General features: G+C 40.0%; 1 protein-coding gene and 1 long non-coding RNA gene across 3 annotated transcripts in view; one reads left to right on the top strand and one right to left on the bottom strand.

The window, feature by feature from the left end:
• Positions 1–916: 916 nt before the first annotated feature.
• Positions 917–2287, bottom strand: LOC129350588 (uncharacterized). Its single transcript, XR_008604031.1, has 2 exons — positions 1256–2287; positions 917–1141 (listed from the first exon to the last, which is right to left on the bottom strand). It is a non-coding gene; the product is annotated as an uncharacterized LOC129350588 (long non-coding RNA).
• A 2127-nt stretch (positions 2288–4414) lies between these two features.
• Positions 4415–20036, top strand: part of fndc5b (fibronectin type III domain containing 5b) — a 29020-nt gene continuing 13398 nt past the window's right edge. For both annotated transcript variants that reach the window (XM_023286181.3, XM_055017852.1), the window contains exons 1-4: positions 4415–4899; positions 8827–8945; positions 11621–11819; positions 18446–18535. In XM_023286181.3, coding sequence (XP_023141949.1) covers positions 4824–4899; positions 8827–8945; positions 11621–11819; positions 18446–18535 — 484 coding nt within the window. In that variant the 5' untranslated portion in view covers positions 4415–4823. The remainder of the gene's footprint in view (positions 4900–8826; positions 8946–11620; positions 11820–18445; positions 18536–20036) is intronic.

Raw genomic sequence — 20036 nt, 5'->3', positions numbered from 1 at the left:
GCCCAGAATACTGCCTTCAACCAGTCATTCCTGGGTGTGCTGGGGCAGCTGGGGTAGCTGGGTAGGCAGTGGGCAGCCGGCGAGTGTGAGCGAGTCCACCTCCCATAGACTTGAGATTTACAAGTGCTGGTCATATAATTAGAATATCACGAAAAAGCTTGTCTTTTGGACAACTGTCAGGTCAGTAGTCTTCCCCATGATTGTGTAGCCTACAGAACTAGGCTGAGAGACCATTTAAAGGCCTTTGCAGGTGTTTTGAGTTAATTAGCTGATTAGAGGTGTCTTCAATATTGAACCTTTCTACAATATTCTAATTTTCAGAGATACCAAATTTGAGATTTTTGTTAGTATTCAGGTATAATCATCAAAGTTAAGAGAAATAAACATTTGAAATATATCAGTCTCTGTGTAATGAATGAGTATAATATACAAGTTTCACTTTTTGAATGGAATTACTGAAATAATGAACAACTTTTTTCATGATATTCTAATTATATGACCAGCACCTGTAGTTGTATATAGTTTTACTTTTAGCCCTCCACTGTAGGAGAGGCCCACCACAGTTTGTACTTTGCACATTGTAAATAGTTTTGATTTTGCTGCTGACTAATAAACTATTTTGTGACTTATGTGATTGCATCATAACTTTTCATTTTGTCTGTTAAGACACTGGTAGGAAAAGAGTCAACAGTCTGAACCAAACAATTCTATATTCCCTAATAATGTATTTGTGTTTAATGGGATTTAACATGTTTTAACACAAACTCCTTTATGGTTCATAATTCTGGTGACTGAATTACACCAAAGCAATACTGATTTATCAAACTGGAATTTTCTTAAAACAGCTGTTTTAATGTTTTGGCGTTTAATTTTTTATTTAATCTTGCTAACCTTCACAAACAAACAATAGCATAGACACATCTACAAAAGTTTATTGTCAGAATTGCATTAAAGAAAACAATAGCGGTCCGGGGACAGAAAAACAGAAGTATAACAAGAAGAACAACTTTTAACTTTTGCATGACACGTAGTGCATCAGTGCATCCTGTACATCTCTGCCCTCCTCCTCTACACCTTGTGCCACTGCAGGCTCATGTGCTGCTGCTTCAGGTAAATCCCATGAAGTCTCATCAGAGAGCATCTGAAACACATACACAGCATACATATTTTAATACCTAATAGCGACAAACTGCAGCCATTACAGGGTCGTTCACAGGACTGATACACGATAGCTAGCGAACTAGCATTAGCTTACCCTCATATGTCGTCTCGTTCATATCCTCGTCTTCGGCTTGATACTGCTGTATCGCCTCCCAAACTCTCCTGTGTGTCTCCTGAGTGTTTCGACTCGCCGCTCTCAGCTTTCTCCGACTCTTCTGTTACTCTGAATCTGACAGAAAGCCACAGACCGAGCAGCAGGTGTACTATCGCCTCCATGTACATTGTTGCATTGCGTTTGTGTCGCACAAAAATGACGGTAAGGGACTTTCGGGCCACCGTGCTATGACGACTCAACCCACGATGAGGTGGTACTCAATGTAATGGAAAAACAACTAAACCGAGACGAGCCGTGGCGCGCCGAGTAGATGCTAAAGGAAATGCTAAAGGAAAATTTGTCTTGCACCGCATGTATCAACATTTGGGAAAGAGGACCGAGTCTTTAGCGGTTGCTAATAAAGTTTTGTTTTATTGAGTATCCAAACCAACGTAGAGGTGAATAGCGCCACCCAGTGTATCGGAATGTGTTCACAAGCTCTGCGTCAATCCATTATCTGGAATCGATTTGCCTTGACTTGATGTGCAGGGTAACCAATCAGGTGTTAGGATCCGCCCACCGACTTTGACGGGCGAGGTTGACAGATAAAATAAATTCATGATCCACTGCAACGCAAGGACCATGAAATAATTAATTAAATAGTGAAATAATGAAATATGTTTTTTACTTAAAATAATTGTTATTTTAATAAATTAATGACATATTTAATAACACATTTATGTATTTAATTCCAATTTTAATTAATTAATGACATATTTAATGCCAATTTTAATTAATTAATGACATATTTAATGCCAATTTTAATTAATTAATGACATATTTAATTATTTAATGATATATTTATTTAATAACACATTTAAGTATTTCATTCCAATTTTAATTAATTAATGAAATATTTAATTCCAATTTTAATTAATTAATGAAATATTTAATTCCAATTTTAATTAATTAATGACATATTTAATTAATTATTTAATGATGTATTTATTTATTTAATTTTGGCACTTTTAGTCCTCCATAAAAAAGTAGCTCCTAACTGGTTGAGTTAGGAGAAAGTCCTAAAAAGAGGGGTTTATCTTCCATCTCCTAACTTTTGTACTACTAAATTCTTGTTCTAAATATGATTCACAAAACATTTTAGTTCTAAAAGCAGCTGAGGGAAGTCAGAGGACTCCACTAAGACCTGCTGGCAATAGAGCTGGTGAGAGAAGCAATCATCTCACCAACAGTGGATCATTTTCCAGTGGCCAAGTAGCAGAGAGAGAGAATGTAGTTATGGTGTGCAGGTGAAATTGAATATCTCAGCTATCTGTGAGGAGTAATAAATCCAACTTAGATGCAAAATACTGTATATTAAAGAGCACACATTCTGCTGTGGGAGGTTTTCTTTCCTTTAATGTGCAATAGCTTTTCTGTGTATGTTTAAGGTTTACAAAGTTAGAAAACCAAAAGTCCACAAAAAAGGGAGTTATTCTCTCCCACAGAGAACTCTGCTCCTTACCTGTCTGAAATGCTTCGTTTGAAGTGCAAGGTTTTCTTCTGTAACTTATCTATGTCACCATGCGTCACATTTGCATAACAGCCGCCTAGCAGGCAGTTTGATGTGCCCTCAAACAAGGAAAAAGCAGCTTTCTTGCAGCCCATCGCTATTTCCTCACGAGAGCCACTTTGGCTAGTGGTACATCTCTGTGTCTCTGCTTATAGATTTGGGGTTACGGCATTACCTTAATTCTTTTGGACCAATCAGAGCAGACTCTTCAGGAGGGGGCCTCAAAGAAACAGGAGCTACAACGGAGCATTTCAGAGTGTGGAAAGAGGTACCACAGTATTAAAAAAAAATGTGTTTTAGAACATTAAAACAAGTAAACATACTCTAGTACACACAAACATATAATTATAAACCTGTAAATGTAAACTTAACAAATTAATATTTGTTTTGTTCCATGTGTATATTCTCTAAAACAGCACCATACTCCTAGCTGCTATAGCTGACGTCGTCTCCATCACCATGGCTGCTGCCCTCTTCAGCTCTGGCAAATCACTCGTTACGGACTGACATAAAATACATCCCTACTGGTGAGCCAGCACAGGAGTGTCAGCGCAGATACCTAATTTACAACTCCAGTACAGGGTGAAATACAGAGAGATTTACTTACCCCTGATAGGACTAATCAGCATTGTGGGAACTCATCTGGCAGGAGCTTGAATGCACTGGGCATTTATTGATATCTAAAAGTTCTAGACTCCAGCTTTACTTTAAAAATAACTTATTACCATGTAGACGATCACATGCATGACTAATAGATGATAAGAAAGTGTGAAATCCATAAGTATTTATCACTGAATTAACAACATTTGTCACTAGGTTACCACCAGAGAAAAATGACAACCAGCGGCCAGATGATTTTTTTTTTACAATCTGGCAATCAAAAAAGTGAGCTTATAACACATTTATTACACACGTATGAAGCACTACAAAATCATTTATTAATCAAGAGTAAATACATTGGTTAGAACATGTAAACCCTTGTAGCGTAACTATATAGAACGATTTCTCTTAAAGCCAAAAAACAAAACATGTAACTGAAAGAGACATCTTAATTATTTTGACATCCTGGTCTATAAAACTGTAGCAAATAGTGAATATATGTCATCACAATTCTTCAGACCAGAAGGTGGCATCTTCAAATTACTGACCAACAAGTCCTAACCCAAAGATCCTAGTGATACAAAACAAAGAAAAGAAGCAAATCCTCACACTTATGGGGACAGAACCAGGCAGGGGTTACCACTCAGTCGTGATTAATGACTAATAGATTGCCAAAATTTGTCAAACTGTGTGTCAAATTAATCAATCGAGTAATTAAAGGAGCACCATGGATATCAGCCAGGTGATCTATGACTGATGAAATGATGTGTCTTTGGAGGTTTGCCCAACACTCGTACAAGGGACTGCTGCAGGTGTGTGTGTGTGTGTGTGTGTGTGTGTGTGTGTGTGGGTGTGTGTGTGTGTGTGTGTGTGTGTGTGTGAGAGAGAGAGAGAGAGAGAGAGAGAGAGAGAGAGAGGGTGAGAGTGAGAGAGAGAGTCAGTCATAAGCTGTAGCGGCACGCTGCACTCTGCAGCACTTGCGCACTCCCTTTACGCTCCGCTCACCTCACCGCGTAGTAAAGCCTCTCCGCGCCGCGTCTCCGTCACCAGCAGCCGGACTGACAGCACCGCCGGTGGTCCGAGGCCCCTCTCTGAGGCTCCACCGGCCAAAACCGAGACAACTGAGCACGGTTACCGAGCACCACCACCTCCCCCCTCCCCTCTCCGCCCTCCTCTTAACTCTCCTCCTCTTCCTCCCCTGGCTGTTGTTGCGCTTCTGCTGCTGCAGCGTCCAAGTTCAGGTGAGCCTCGTCTCCGAAACAAGTCCGCCTCTCTCTCTCCCCCCTCTCCTCCCTCCTCTCCGGTAGATGCAACCGGGATGCTCGCGTCCTCACCGTTAAATGCGATCTTATAAATGGGCCGCGCAGGATGTGAAGGCTCCCTAGAAGAAGCAGGAGGATGGCGAAACCAGGCTTGTCTGCGGCGGTGCTGCTGCTACTGCTGGGCTTCCTCTCAGTGTCCTCCGTTCATGCCGGTGAGTCCCCCCCCCCCCACAGGTTGATGAGCCGCCAGACACATGCTGCCTCTCAGTGCTGCTGTGTTTGGATCACAGCTGTCTCATGTGAACGTACGTGGCATGGTATTTTTATTAAAGCGCATCCCCCCTTTTGGGAAGCACCTGACAGGACGCATGCATGTGTTTGCATGCGCGTCAACATTTGTATCAGCAAGGTGGAAACAATAAGCTTTGTAATGTCAAAAATGGCAGACACAAGTTAGTCTCACACTGCATCAGGGCTTGGACTTTCACCTCAGTTTGGGGAACCTTTCTATATGAACCAGTCTCTGTTGCACTGTGAGGTTGCCTCCAGTAAGTTCTGGATTTTTGTAGGAGAAAACACCAAAATGTGTACTTAATTTAAGCTAATAAGATCATAAAACCCCACCAAAGACTGAATAAGCATCGGAGCTGAAGCCATTAGTTGATTAATTGAGCAGCTGGTGGATTTTTCCTTGTTCCAGCTTCTCAAATATGAGCATCTGCCACTTTTCTTTGTCATCTACGATGTTAGTCAGCCAAAACAAGACATATGCAAACATAATTTGTCTGCTGGAAAATAGTGGTTGGCATTTTTCCCTGTTTCCTGACATTTTTTTAATTCATCCATTCCTCACTTACTTGGGGAAATAGTCTTTATTTGCAGCTGAGCTTCAGCATCCATCAAGGTCCTGAAGGCATAAAATGAGAGTGAGTTATTCTCTTTCAAAGCACCTACATACACCACAGCTCTAATCATCATATATCATGCATGTTGGAGATAGCAGGTGCCTCATCTATCTTTCATGACATTGCATATTTTTAACCTGCAGCGGCTTATATTCAAGAAGAACATTCATCTCAGACGTAAGATCTCGGTTAGGCTACAGTGCGTCCTGATGATAAGCTGAGAGATGACAGATAGTCCTTTGAAAAGCCCAAATCTTGGCGATAAGATCATGTGGGATTTATCTCTGCCTCCAGAGATTTGATGTTTGGCTTCCTGAGGCTGGAGATGAATGCCGTTTTAAGAGGGAATTTTGTTATTCTGCAGCCAGCGTTTGGTTCTCTGAGAGCAGACGACTTAAGAATGGATGGGAATCCCTCTCTGCTGTTGTATTGCTTCTGTGTGTCTGTGTAAGCGCTGGAAGACAAACAGTAAGAATACAGTTAGTCAAACAGGGAGTCAAAGCAATGGATCACACACATACTTGAGGACACACCACACATCCACTCTGCATCCACAAACACACAGTGTTTGTGAGCCACTGGCAGAGTTCTGTCACCCACTAAAAAATATGACTCCCACCAACACTATGTGACACTCTAGTTTTTTGGTGCTGTATTCCGATGATTGTGTTAGCATTGAACAGATGACAAGCGAGGCAGAGAGAGAAAAAGAGAGTACATCTTCTTGCTGTAATGCCATTATTTGGCTCTCTGAACAAGTCTCGGGCTGAGGGTTCAATATTTGCTCAGGTGCAATGAGACATTCTAATTTGCAAAAAGTGACAGAGCAGTTTCTGCAGGTAATCTGGCAGGTAAACGGAGAGAGGAAAGAGCACTGTGGTATTATGGGATCTCACACACACACACACATAGCGTTAATGTGGTAGCATTAAAAGTGTTTAAAGTAGTACTTCCTGGTATAGGTAAATAATGCTACACATGAACAGTGTTGGACAGGCTGCTTGGAAAGAGTAGTGAGCTAAGCTACACCAACATGAGAAAAACTGCTTACTGTTTAAGAAGATACTTTATTTATTTACCAATTGTAATAGTAAATGTATTCATTGCTGGCTTGTAGCTAGCTAGTAGCTGTTGACAAGCTGCAAGGTGTTGTTTTCAGGCCACACTAGGGATTGGTATGGGATGTCACTTTCAAGTGGCTTCTGTTAGACAAGAATGTCTGTGCATGGTGGTGGCATTATGATCACAGTATGAGCGACAAAGTTGCAAAACAGCAAAGTGTGGCTAGCTGCATTGTTGCCAAGTTGCTGTTGAAGTGTTACTAAAGCGTTCATTGACTGTTAATGTTGTGGTTAAATAACACTGAGGACTACCTAAGAGCAGCAAGAATACTTTTTTTCTTCCATTTTTCAGATGAAATGGACCAAGTGAAACAAACAGTGAACAAAACCAGTACTGGTTGATGCTTCATTGCTCAATTCAAGTGCTGAAAAGGTTAAGGTCAGCTCAGTTTTAGTTGTTAACAAGTGTCAGGTGCCTGTCTTTATCTTTATATGGCCAGTTGTTTTTGTACCTCTAGCCTGAGCACACCAGTAGTTTTCTTTCAGACTATATTGAAAGCTCTGCTGTGCTTGTTGCTTCAGAGATGCCAAGAAAATACATCTTGTGTGGACATTCCTACACTACTTAAATGAAAGTACTTTGCCACTGAAAAGCCCTGTGCCATGTTGGTGCAGTGTTTGGCTCTGTCGCCTCACAGCAGGAAGTTTCTGAGTTCTTATGCTTCAGCTCTGAGCGCTGGTCGGCTGAGACCTGTCTGTGTGGAACTTGAATGTGCTCCTTGTGCCTGTCTGGTTTTGTCTGGGAGTCCCGGCTTCCTTCTGTGTGTCCAGCCCAAAGACATACATGGTAGGTTAAATGGTGGTTCTAAATTGGCCGTAGGTTAGTGTGAGTGTACATGTTGTCCACCTCTCCCCAAGGTCATCTGTGAAGGAAGCCTCGACAGGAATAAGTGGATATAGGATGGATACTAAAAAGCTGTTTGATTTAGAAAACAGTGCTGTTGTCGCCACATTACTAAGAAATGTAGTAAAACTAGTAACACTGCTTCTTGTAGTGGCGCTACTGCCGAACACTTCACACTGCTGTGTACATGCTAGGACGGTCTCTTTTTAAATGGCATTTGAAACACCATTCAAACAAAGAAAAAAAAATGTCATTATCATTTTATGACTACCACATTCACAGACGTCCACTGTCATGCTGAGTCTAATTCGCTTTCAGTTAACTGGGTAATTCTCTGCTTTATTCTTGTCTCTGTTAAAACAAAATGAGTGAAACAGCGTGCTATGGTGAAATGACCAGACCATGATACGTTCAAATACTGAAATATTTTAGATTCAACATCAAACTTTCTATCTGTTTAAAAAAACAAATAGAATTTTTTTAAAGGTAAGGTTTTTAAAAGGTAGAATTTATATATGTGCTTGTTCATCTGTTATAATTATAGCACAGAATAGTATAAATGCACATTTTAGTGGTCGTCCTGTATGTGTGTGTGTGTGTGTGTGTGTTCTAGTACAATGTCAAGGTCTGACTCTGACCTGGCTTTTACAACTAAGGCTCATGGGAAATACAGCTCTGACTCTGATCATAGCAGACCTTGAGTTGCACAAACACACACACATCCCACTTTGTGCTCACTTTGCAGTGAGGAAATGAAAAAAGTTCAGCAGGACTGTAATTTAATCCATCATAGTTAATTCTGGGATGTGATTTTTATAGCACAAACATCAATTGTCAGTATGACAGAGGAAATATATCCTCATGAGTCACGCTTTAATGAGATGTGTGCAGGGAGAAAGAAGAGAGAAGAAGGTAAAGATGGGAAAATGTGTTTGTGAGAAAGAGAGAAACACCAAAACAAAGACAGATGAGAAAAGGTGGCTTTTCAAGGGAAACACCAAGAGGCCTGTGCATGGTTAATTAGACCTGGTATTAATGAGAGGAGAAAGATTAATTTGTGGGAGGTGAAGAGAAAATCTCAGGGAAGGTAGGCTGAGAGAGCATCAAGAGAACACGGAGTTCAAAGAGAGAGTGATGGAGAGGGGAAGGCGTGTGCTCTGGTCGACACTGTAGCATCTATTGTATCTATTACAAGGTGTAAAGACTGAATATTTATGACCTGTCTCTTGTAATTTGTTTCCTCTGGCTGTACATGTGCGTGTGTGTCAGACACCCTGCTGTCAGCGCCGCTCAATGTGACCATCAGAGAGCTCGAGGTTAACTCTGCCGTGGTGACGTGGGAAATCTTGGAGGGAGACCCCGTCATCGGATTCGCCATCACCCAACAGGTACCTTTGCGTGTTTTGTGTCCTACAGTAAAAGGCAATTGGACTTTTTGGCTGTTGAACATGTTTCACCTCTCATCCAAGAGGCTTCCTCAGTTCTAACTGGCTTGTGGGGAGTTGCAGGTATTACAACCCATTATTTATATGTGTTGCAGTGTGAATAGCTGTGAAACTGCCTCTGGAGGGATCTCAGGACTGCATTATAAGTAGCTGACAAGTGGTGTCATACACCCCCTCCTCCTTTCAGAGATGGCTATTCCAGTTTAACATAGATGGCTTCCTTTATTCCTCTCTCAAACCATCGGCCTTTTCAGAATGTGAATGTATGCTGTTCTCAAAGCAATCTGTCTCATCTTATAGATTCAAGATTCTTGTCTTAAGTAGCAGCTCTCCTGTGTTTGCCATGCACTTGTGGGGTTTTGTTTAGTCCCCCATATATATATAGGTCTGTTCTGTCCTTAATGCATTGGACTGCATGTACAGTGTGGCTCACCTTGTGTTTGGATGTTTTATCCTTGGGGTGAAACAGTTTTTGTCTCAGAGTGTTGCTGAGTCTGAAGTGCAGTGGTGGCTTGTGTTTCTCAGCCACAATAGTTCCTTCTTTCCACATCTTTTTGCTGACCTAATGAAGTCCCATTTGGGATCGGTATTGATCTCTCTCTGTGTGTGTAGGTTTATAGTAAATAGTGAGGCTTAGGCTGTGTGATTTCTGAGTGACAATAAATAACAAGGATTCCCTGTCAGATAGAACTGAGGAAGAAGTTAGATGAAAAGGGAAACTTTTTCAAGACTGAAAAAGATAAATACTTAAATTTACCCTAACCTAGGTTCAAGGTTCAAGGTTACTTTATTAGTACCTGTGGGTATCAGACCAAGATGACTAAGCTGTACACAGACATAAAAATCAAACTCATTACTTGGTCAAATCTGAACACACTGCCATAACGCACAATTTTTTTCAGTGTGACTTACTCTCTGTAATAATATTTTTGACAAACTAGACAACATCCATGAATCCGCTTAAAATCACGAAAAGATGTTCATTATGGCTCCAGAACTTGCCTAAGAATTACCATGTTCTTAACTTTTCTTCAGTGATAATTGTTTGTACCTCAGTGAATACATTGCAAACAGAAACACCTGTTGGGTAATTCGGCATACTTTGAAGTAATAAATGCAATGTCAGACTTTGAAACCACTGATTTACATAAAATAAACAAAAAGCCCAACTAAACATTTGTATTAATCTAATTCATGCAACTGTCATAGATACACTTTCAGATGCTTTTCTAATCTACATTTTGTCTACATGAAGTTTTTAAGGTTTAAGAAATTCCCTTCTTTAATTGCCTGGTAAATAAAAGTTCCCCCGAGGAGTCTAACTCTTAATCTAACAGGAAACCAATTGACCTGAGCAAGCAGCCTTAGCTGGATGATAATGTACATTTCTAGCAGAGTATACATGGCCAGAGAAGCACTCTCTCTTTTTAAGCTTAATTACATTGTAGAAAAAACCCCAGGAGGCTTTATTGCAGCTTTTTTCCCAACTGTTAACCGAGAGAGACGTGCATGCATTTGCACCATATCAGCCTTAACCAGGAAAATTGGACTTTTCCTCCAGAAAGCTGCATTTAATTCAAGATTCAAGAGTTTTTAATTGTCACATTTAGTATGTGCAGTGAAATGCAAAGTGACTGTTTTCAAGACTATGCAATAACAGTAAGACATTAGAAAGAACAAAAGTCTGAAAAATAGTAGAAATATTGACAAAAGTCACAATGATAATAACTAGAAAAGCACTCAGAGAGCGCAGTACTCTGCCATGGCTGCTCATTCTCACATATGGTATTGTCAGAAATGCATTATTTGTTTTATAAATACGACATTTGTTTATTAGTTATTGATGACCAGAAATCATGGCAACATAGAATGTGGGCATTTATTATAGACATACCCACAGACAAAATGACCTTGCGCTGAGCACAGGCATGTGTTATGCACGTGTACGCTATGTACCGAATTGCATGAACTAAATATGTGGCAACACAGAAACACTCCCACAATTTAATCAATTGTTCCTTGTATCACTTCGGACGGATAAGTCCCGATAAGTCCGCAGTGGCATAGGATTGCAATCATGTGATCGGCAGCAGGCAGCTGATATAGTGTTCACTTGTAGTCATAGTTACAGTGACACCGTGCTACTATCTCGCATTGATACAGAAATCTTTAACAAATCTGTGGATCCAGACTATAAGCTGCATCACTGCTAAAATCTAATCACTTGGTCCTTGTGTCATTTCTGACCTTCTCTGAAAATTTCATCCAAATCTGTTTGTCCGTTTTTGAGCAATGTTGCGCACAGACAGACAGACAGACAAACGTACGCCGATCGTCACATAACTCCGTTCCTTGGTGGAGTAATAAAGCATGCATTCAGGGAACTTTTGCTAACAAGAAGAAAAGTATTGCCATGAGGAAGCAGAGTGAAGGTAAACCTGTGGTTTTCGTGTAAATAATACCACAGACGTTACTTTAAGCCAGTAGTATGTTGAAATATCAACATTTTTGGGGCTAGAGTTTTGTTCTTGTTGTGTTGGGGGAAAATACATAACATGTACAATCAACACCCGCTACGATGCTGATCTTTTGCTTCTCTGTTTCGTGTGCGGCCGCAGAAGAAGGATGTACGAATGTTGAGGTTCATCCAAGAGGTGAACACCACCACGCGCTCCTGTGCACTTTGGGATCTGGATGAGGACACCGAGTACATCGTCCACGTTCAGAGCATTAGCATGGGAGGAAGCAGCCCCCCCAGTCAGCCTGTGCTATTCAGAACGCCTAAAGAGTCAGAGAAGATGGCATCCAAGAGTCCTGGTGAGACAAAATCACACACATATTCTGATTATTAACACAAATGAATATAAATATTTTTTCTTGTAATACCTTAAAAGGACGCTGGAGCATGTACAGCAGCTATTCGCCCCTATTTCTCTATTCACTCACATACAGTAGATCTCATTAATGCAAACTACTGTGATCAGGATTTCTCTTGGTTCCATGTGCACATTTATATGCGCAAAAACCCTTTAAGTTGTGCATTCATCAGACATGTTTCAATGAAAAGCATAATCAAAAGCCAGACACCTTCGGTATGAGTTTTTACTTATGTTGCACACACTGCAAAGACGCATGTATAAGTAGATAATTAAAATTTAATGCATACAAGAACGTATAGATGTAAGTGAAACCCTACAGCAACTGAGTCAATCATGCATTAACATAGTGGTGCTCAGAGGAGGCAAACAAACATTCATGTATTTCCCTTGCTGACACACACATGTACAGATTCACAAAGGCATCTATGCACATCTGTACAGGCAAACCTAGATTTTAGCAGCTTCTGAACACAAACAATAACACAGCAGAGGAATATTGTTCTGTTTATGCTTCAACGGGACAAAGAAAATGGTTATTTGACAGTTTAGTACAAATAAAACACACAAATGGCCATCTTTGTGAGAAACCCTCCCACCTCCCCTTACCATTTATATTGTCTCACTCTCAAATGCAGAGCCTTGCTGTTATCTGGAGCGACTTGCAGTACTTCCAATTTTATCATGTCCGACCCAGTTACAGTGCCAAAAGCAGCTGCTTCAGAGGGACACAGCAAATGCTAAATGTTCATCAGCAGCAAGGTGATAAGAGAGGAAACAGGAGACATTAGGGAGCAATGCAGGCCCTGGAAACTCCACTGTGTGGGAGCTTGAGGGTCCTATGAGGGGGAAGTGTGTTGAAGAGTGATATATGTACAATGTAAAATTCCCCGTCTTAAGTCATTTAGTTTCTTCTGCAGCAACAATCTGGAGAATTTTCATCAAGAGGCATTTTTTTGATTATGGGCAAATCTGTCACTTGAAATCTTTAGTATTTTTTTAAACAACTGTGTCTTGATTTCAGACATGTAGACAAAAGTAGACTCACTCAATCACTTATAGTCTGCAGTGACCCATTTCGCTTTCAGAAATGACCACTTCTACGGACAGATTTTTTCCCCAGCAGCTAGCTGGCTAGTTTAGTTGTTGATGGCTATGTTCAGTGGCTTCCCCGTGATGCATTTTAAATTGAAATCCATGTAAAAATGGTCTTATACTTTCACTTCACAAGAACATGATATCATACTAAAACACTGATCCTAAAGCTGCATGTTTCAGGCAATTAAAACCTGGTGATCCACATACAGGACATGCAAGTAAAGAAACAGCATTAGATAGGAACAGCTGAAGAGAGACAAAGTGTTTTGTAACGTTTTATGACCTCCAGCCATTGCATATATGTTAAATCAAGTCTTGATCAACCAGTACAATGTTTTTTTTAAGCTCATTACATATGTAACAGCTGTTTTTCTTTATACTGCGTGTCCATGGTTTATTATATCGATTTTAGCACAGTGCAAATGACCTGTGCACTCACTTGGTAATACAATTCAATCAGTTACTGACTGATAATGTTATATTTATTTTGAAGATTTTTTCAAAATTTAGGATACCTGCATGATAAAGCAATGGATCAGACTTAGGTTCGTGCTGATGTCGATCAGTTAAAAATTTTGCATACACCACCAGTCAAAAGTTTGGACACCTTCTCATTCAACGATTGTTATTTAATTATTTTATACATTGTAGATCAATACTGAAGACATCAAAACTATAAAAGAATACCTATGGAATTTTGTTGTAAACAAAAAAGTGTTAATCTTCAGTATTAATCTACAATGTGGAAAATAATACAAATAAATAACAAGCACTGAATGAGAAGGTGTATCCAAACTTTTGACTGGTAGTGTATGCAATGGAATCCACCATGCAGATATAATATCGTCAAGGCCTTAGTACATGGTACATACCAACTGAGCACCTCAGCTTACTTACTTATTTTTTTTAAATGTTACTTCATGAATAATAAATTTTACTGTAGCATTTACAAAGAAATATAGGTAATTAATGACATTGTGGTCCTTGATATTGAAAGTAAAGCTCAGTTATTACCGTAGATAAAGTAATAAGCCAGATATGCTAGTGACTGCAGTTTTTGTCACAGTGAAAATACATAAACAAAACAAGAAAAGCACCCAGAGAGCGCAGTACTCCACCAAGGCTGCTCAGACGCTGTATGATTTCCGACAGATGAAATCTTTAAAAACAATTTGTGGTCCACAGCGGTGGATTTGTAGTTGGATTGCAATCTACAGGAGGCAGCTGACGTAGTGTTCACTTGTAGTCATAGTTACAGTGACGCCATTTCGCTATCTCACAATGATACAAAAATCTTTAACAAATCCATGGATCCAGACTATAAGATATAAAATCCTATCACTTGGTCTTTGTACCATTTTTGACCTTCATTGAAAATTTCATCCAAATCCATTGGTCTGTTTTTGAGTAATGTTGCAAATGGACAGACAGACAGACAGAGACAAAAGCATGTTCATTACTCCACCACTATCCCTGGCGGAGTAATAAACTTGCTTTAAGGTCTGAAAATGTCTCAGATCAGTCTTAATACAACTTTGCTGTACACAACTTTGATATGAAGAGAAATCCACAGCCTGATAGGCATGTTGTGACCAGTTAAAGTTGATAAGCCATGGTTGGACAATCAATGTTTTGAGACTGAGAGGACAGTTTCTAATTGACAGATTAATAGAGGGATTCATAATCAGTTCATGAAACTCTGGTGTCTACTCTGTGCAGGAAGAATCACCTTGGTAACAGTAAGTGATTTATGAGTACATCTGGTTTGGATTCAGTATAAGTTAAGGATTAGTACAAGCTGGGGAAACTGGTCAGAAAATGACAACAACCCTTCTTTGCAAATTCAGTACCATCAACAGAGAAGAACAGATTGTCCTGACACACTGTTCTACGAATGTTTGATGGTTAGAAGCACAAATGGTGCCGTGGCGATGAAGATTTAACACTAAAATTTGGAGCCATCTCATAATTGTGGCAACTGTGTTTAAATATGCAAAGAAAATCAAGGTTTTAGATCTCGATAGTGATCCAAGTTTTTGTTTTTGTGTGTTGCAGTGCGTGTCAGGTCATGTGACGCAGGCGTTTAGCGGAACAATTTGTCTTGATGTTGAGAGGCTCTGACTTTGATGGAAGTTCCCTGTGTGCAAAGTGTGTGTGTTGGTGGAAGCATTCATTAGCTGTCCTGATTAAATCTCACAGCCCTTATTGCTCTCCTCCCCTTCTAAGCAGGTATTAATCAGCCTGACATGATTTGGCATTTGTAGACACAACACAAAACAACGCGCAGCCTGTCTGTGTTTCCATCAGTCTGTCTGTTTATCTTTCTTTCTGTCTGACTGACTGTCTCTCTGTGTGCAGCTCATATGCAAACACAGTAAAAATATTACAGGCGATCTGAATGTACTGACGTTTTTGTAATGTGGTAAAATCTTTTGTTGAGGTATAATGTTTTTATGTCGGTTATTACATTATACAGGGAGTTGAAAATCGCAAGTTTTGTCGATCAATCTGTTACAGCAGTAAAATATTACAAAGTCTCCTCACTGTCGGAAACGTTCCAGCCTTTAATTTATCTCTGACGGTCTGCTGAGCGCTGTGTTGCTCTGCAGCAGTGGGCTGCTTCACAGTTGCATTCATTCGCATACAGTATGGAAGATTCCCATTGAAACCACAGCTTGCTGTTCTTCTCAGTACAGATGCAGTGGAGCCTTTAGCTTAATGAGGTCAGACGCACGAATATCAGTCCCAATTAGGACCACATACTAGGACATATATGAGAGGAGTAATATAATAGTAGCAGTTTAACATTAGTAAAAGCCATAGAAAATAAATATTTTGGAATTTAATTTTGAATTATGTTGAAAAAAATGCTGTAATGTAATTTATTGGAGTTTGTTTGTAGACTCAGATTTGGGTCAAGGATAGATAAAGATGTAATAATTTGAAATAACCTGATCAAAGCTACTTTCAAGTTGCTTTGTTGAACACTGTTCAGTTTGCTTCTTTTCTGTACTGCCACCACACAAAAATTCTGTCACAGAACTGAAAGTAGCATGGCTGTAAAATAAGTCCAGTTCCTGCAGTTTACACTCACTGGCGCCTTCATTAGGTACATCTATTCAACTGCTTGTTGAAGAAGATATCTGCTCAGAAACTCATGTAGGAGGATGGGAAATATTGATTCAAGAAAGATCATCGAGGTGACTTTTAATGTGGCATGAACTATTGTGATTTTTCATACATTCATACATTCTCTGGGTGAAAATGTCCTCAGAGAAGTCTGGCCAGACTGGTTTGAGCTGATAAGAACAGCAACAAATAATCACACACTAAAAACTGACGTCTGCATAAAAGCATTTCTGAAAACACAGCATGCCGAACCTTGAAGCAGATGCCACAGCTGCAGAGGAAACTGAAGCTACAGCAGGCTTACTGGGCTCAGCAAAATTACACAAAAACATCGCCTAGTTTGATGAGTCCTAATTTTTGCTGCAACACTCAGATGTAAAGGTCAGAATTTGGCGTAAACAACATGAAAGTGTGGGTCCATCCTTGTATCAGACTCGTGCTGGGGGTGTCATGGTGTGGTGGAGGCTTTCTTGGCCCTTTGGACCCCAACTGAACACCCTATCTGAGGATTGTGGCTGACCATATCCATTCCTTTATGGCCACATTGTACCGTTTTCTGGCTGCGTTCAGTAGGATAACCTTTCATGTTGCAAAGCTCATATCATCTCAGACTGGGTTTTGGAAAATGACAGTAAGTTCTCTGTATTCAGTCCAACCTTTGAGATGATGCTACTGCCCACAAATCTGCAGCAAACTTATATTGCTATCATGTCAGTGTAGACCAAAATGTCACCTTGATAAATCAATGTGATAAAGAATTAATAAAGTTCTTAAGATTACTTTAAAGTAGGTCAAGAAAAGTGTACCTAATAAAGTGCGTGTATGTAAAGGCTTTAACAAGTATATCAGTCTAGATCAGGGGTGTCAAACATGCGGCCCGCGGGCCAAAATTGGCCCTCCAGAGGCTCCAATCCATCGCAGGACGACTTTGTAAAGTGTAAAAATTACAGCGAAGACATTAACTGCGAATTGCAAAATTGTAAAATTGTAAATTTAAAATAATTTCTAGACCATGACAAGTTATTTAGATCATAAAGTAAAATACTAGATTTTTCATTGTTCTTTTGTCATTTTGTGTCTCATTTTTGTAATGGATCCTGAACTAAAATGAGTTTGACACCCCTGATCTAGATGTTCACCTGAATAATGTGTATATGAATATACAATAAGTGATATAGTATATACGTCTCCACATGCTTGATGCCTGGTCCTTACGGTACCTACACTTGCCAAGAGGTTGTCTTCAAGTCCACAATAGTGACTTTACATCCATCAAGCAGTCTTCTGGTCTGCTGGTGTCTATAGACCTCATCTTGCAACTTCTTATCAACGGTACCAGAGGTCTACCTTCACTCCAGAAACATGTAACATATAATGAAGAACTACCAACTTATCTCAAATACCATCTTATTTCAAAATAAAAGCAGACCGTCAGCTTGTAGAGTTAGCAGCAAACCTACAGGGCTGGCGCTGTATGTGAGAGCAGCCATAAAGTTTAGTATTCATTAGTCTTCAGTCATTTGAAAGGCAAGTCAGTAGATTCCTATCAAGTACGCCAGTCATAATAAATGTGTCAGTTGTCCATAAAACGTTGATTTGATAGCCTATTCAATGAATAAGTATTCTATTTTCCCTTTATTACTTCTAAATGTAATGACGAAATTAAATGTAACACTGTATTATATGATTAGGAGAGTGTTATACTGCTGTATTTTACTTCATCCTGCATTGAGGTTTTAATTTCTGTGAATAAAAACATATAGTCATGTGTATCTTTAAAACCAGTGCACTTCAGCCAGTGTGCGTCCTGTGGGGATATTCGCATCACCTCAACATGCAAGCAGAGACAAAGCAGTGACAGCGATATCTTTATTCTGGTTTTTGGGCCCTTTAGATAATATGCTGAGCCAGGGGAAGCCTGCCATGGCTGGAGGAGGCCTGCAGTTTGACCAGGGGGGAAGTGGGAGGTAGCACAAGTCCTGTTGGCAACAGTGAGGTTGTAGTCCAGACTGTGTTCGAACCTTTAACCCTGTGATTGGTGTTATGCTGCAGTTGCCAGAGTGCTATCAGCAAGAGAAACACAGTGAGGGATTGGGTAGGGATCCAGCTCTGTCTGTCTCTGCGGACCTCTGCTCTCACTTAGCTTTAATTACACTGACCAGAGTGGAGAATTTACACCAGTCGGCCTCTCTTTTCTCCTGTCACCCTGTTTGATTCTTTTATCTTTCCCCGCAGAGCTTCAGAGTGATGGCAATTTCACAGCTGCTCTCTGGGACAATGAATCGCAGCGTCCTCAGTGGCATTTTGTTGACTCTGTATGTGTGTGTGTTCTCTCTCCAGACGAGGTGATGATGGAGGAGGTCGGTCAGGCCGCCCAGCTGAGGGCCGGAGAACTCATCATCATTGTAGTGGTGCTCATCATGTGGGCAGGTAATATTCCTCTTCAGCAACGCACATTTATCACTACAGACCTTATAGGAATCCACAGTCTTTGGGGCAAATAAGCTCCTGGTCTGAGTTCCTATTAAGAGACAAACACACTGGCAGTGGTGTTGGTCTCTCTGTGATGAGCATTGTGTTCCCTGCAGGGCTTTCAGGAGGATGTAAAGATGGCCATGGTGCATTTTGGATGATGACACATCAGAGCCAGTTGTGTATACTCATTAGCCAATGAACATAAACTGCATCAGGGGCAAGCGGCTCGTACAGTAGCGTGTTTGTTAAAATGGACAAACTGTGTGTTACGAAGCAAAATAAAAATGTGTTTCTTATTTTTTAAATTTGTCAAGCTTAGCAAAAATTTTGAACATTATTATCCCCAAACTGAAATTTGTGTGGCAGGCAGGCAAAACACTGATTTCACATGAGATACATAAATTAAATTAAAGCATTCCTGATCAAAGCGGAGGCTGCTGGAGTGTGTGGTTAGATTTTTAATTCTATGAAGTCATGCAAACGGAAGTGTTATCTTCCCACAATCAGTGATACATCTATTAGAAATGCAACACTTTGAATATGGAATTACACCAGCTGTTGTTTTGTATGTTTCCATATGTTTTACACATTATTTATAGTAAGGGCATCATGCCTTGTCAAAAGTGTGACACTCCAAACTAATTTAAAGATCTTAGGCTTTGCTCAGACTGCAGGGAAATTCGATTTTTAGAAAGCCTGTCTGCATGGGTTTTGTGGTAAATTCCCTCCAGCTTTGCCTGCACAGGAGCATTGCCCTAAAGTGACAATTTAGTTCTGATGTCTGTCCATGTTGCTGGCCATATAGCACTCCTCTAAAAGCTGCAGGAGCACTTCAGTCACTCTGGATACGACATTTCCATTGTGCGTCATGTTTGGAATCTAATTTGAGCATCCAGACTGTCTGGACTGAAATGAATCTTTAGCTATGTAAGGTGGCTCAGATCAAATTTACAAGAATCTAATTTCATGTAGTTTTTTTTTTTTTTTTTTTGCTGTCCAGACGTGCTACATTAAATCTGAATTCATCTGGATATACTGAAAACAAATCCAATAGTTGCTGACAGAAATGTAAAATAACTAAAGATCAACCTTATGGTAGCTGGGTGTCACCCAAGTTTGTAGAAAACATCATCTTGGACACCATGAATATCTAAAAAAAAACAAGCTCTAGTCTAGAAGTAAATGATGAGATGTGGCACTGGATAAGGAAAACTGAACTGGCACTGGAGTAGTCAAGGAACACTAAGGATGGTATGATTCATTCTCTGGGGATCATGAATGTCCTCCATGATTATCTGTCTCAGCAGTTTTTGAGATAGCTGAGTCTAAAACTCATTATAAACCAACCCGAGGTATGTATTCTTGCACACAGTTACCGCCAGAAGTCTGTTGGGTTTGCATTGCATCAGTGAGAAGTGAATGCTTTCCTCCCATAAACTCCAGAAACAACTGACAG

Source organism: Amphiprion ocellaris, chromosome 15 (genome assembly GCF_022539595.1).
Source record: "Amphiprion ocellaris isolate individual 3 ecotype Okinawa chromosome 15, ASM2253959v1, whole genome shotgun sequence".
In the NCBI taxonomy this organism is placed as follows: domain Eukaryota; kingdom Metazoa; phylum Chordata; class Actinopteri; family Pomacentridae; genus Amphiprion; species Amphiprion ocellaris.
Note: the sequence above shows the minus strand (reverse complement) of the source record. Positions and strands in the feature narration are given on the sequence as shown.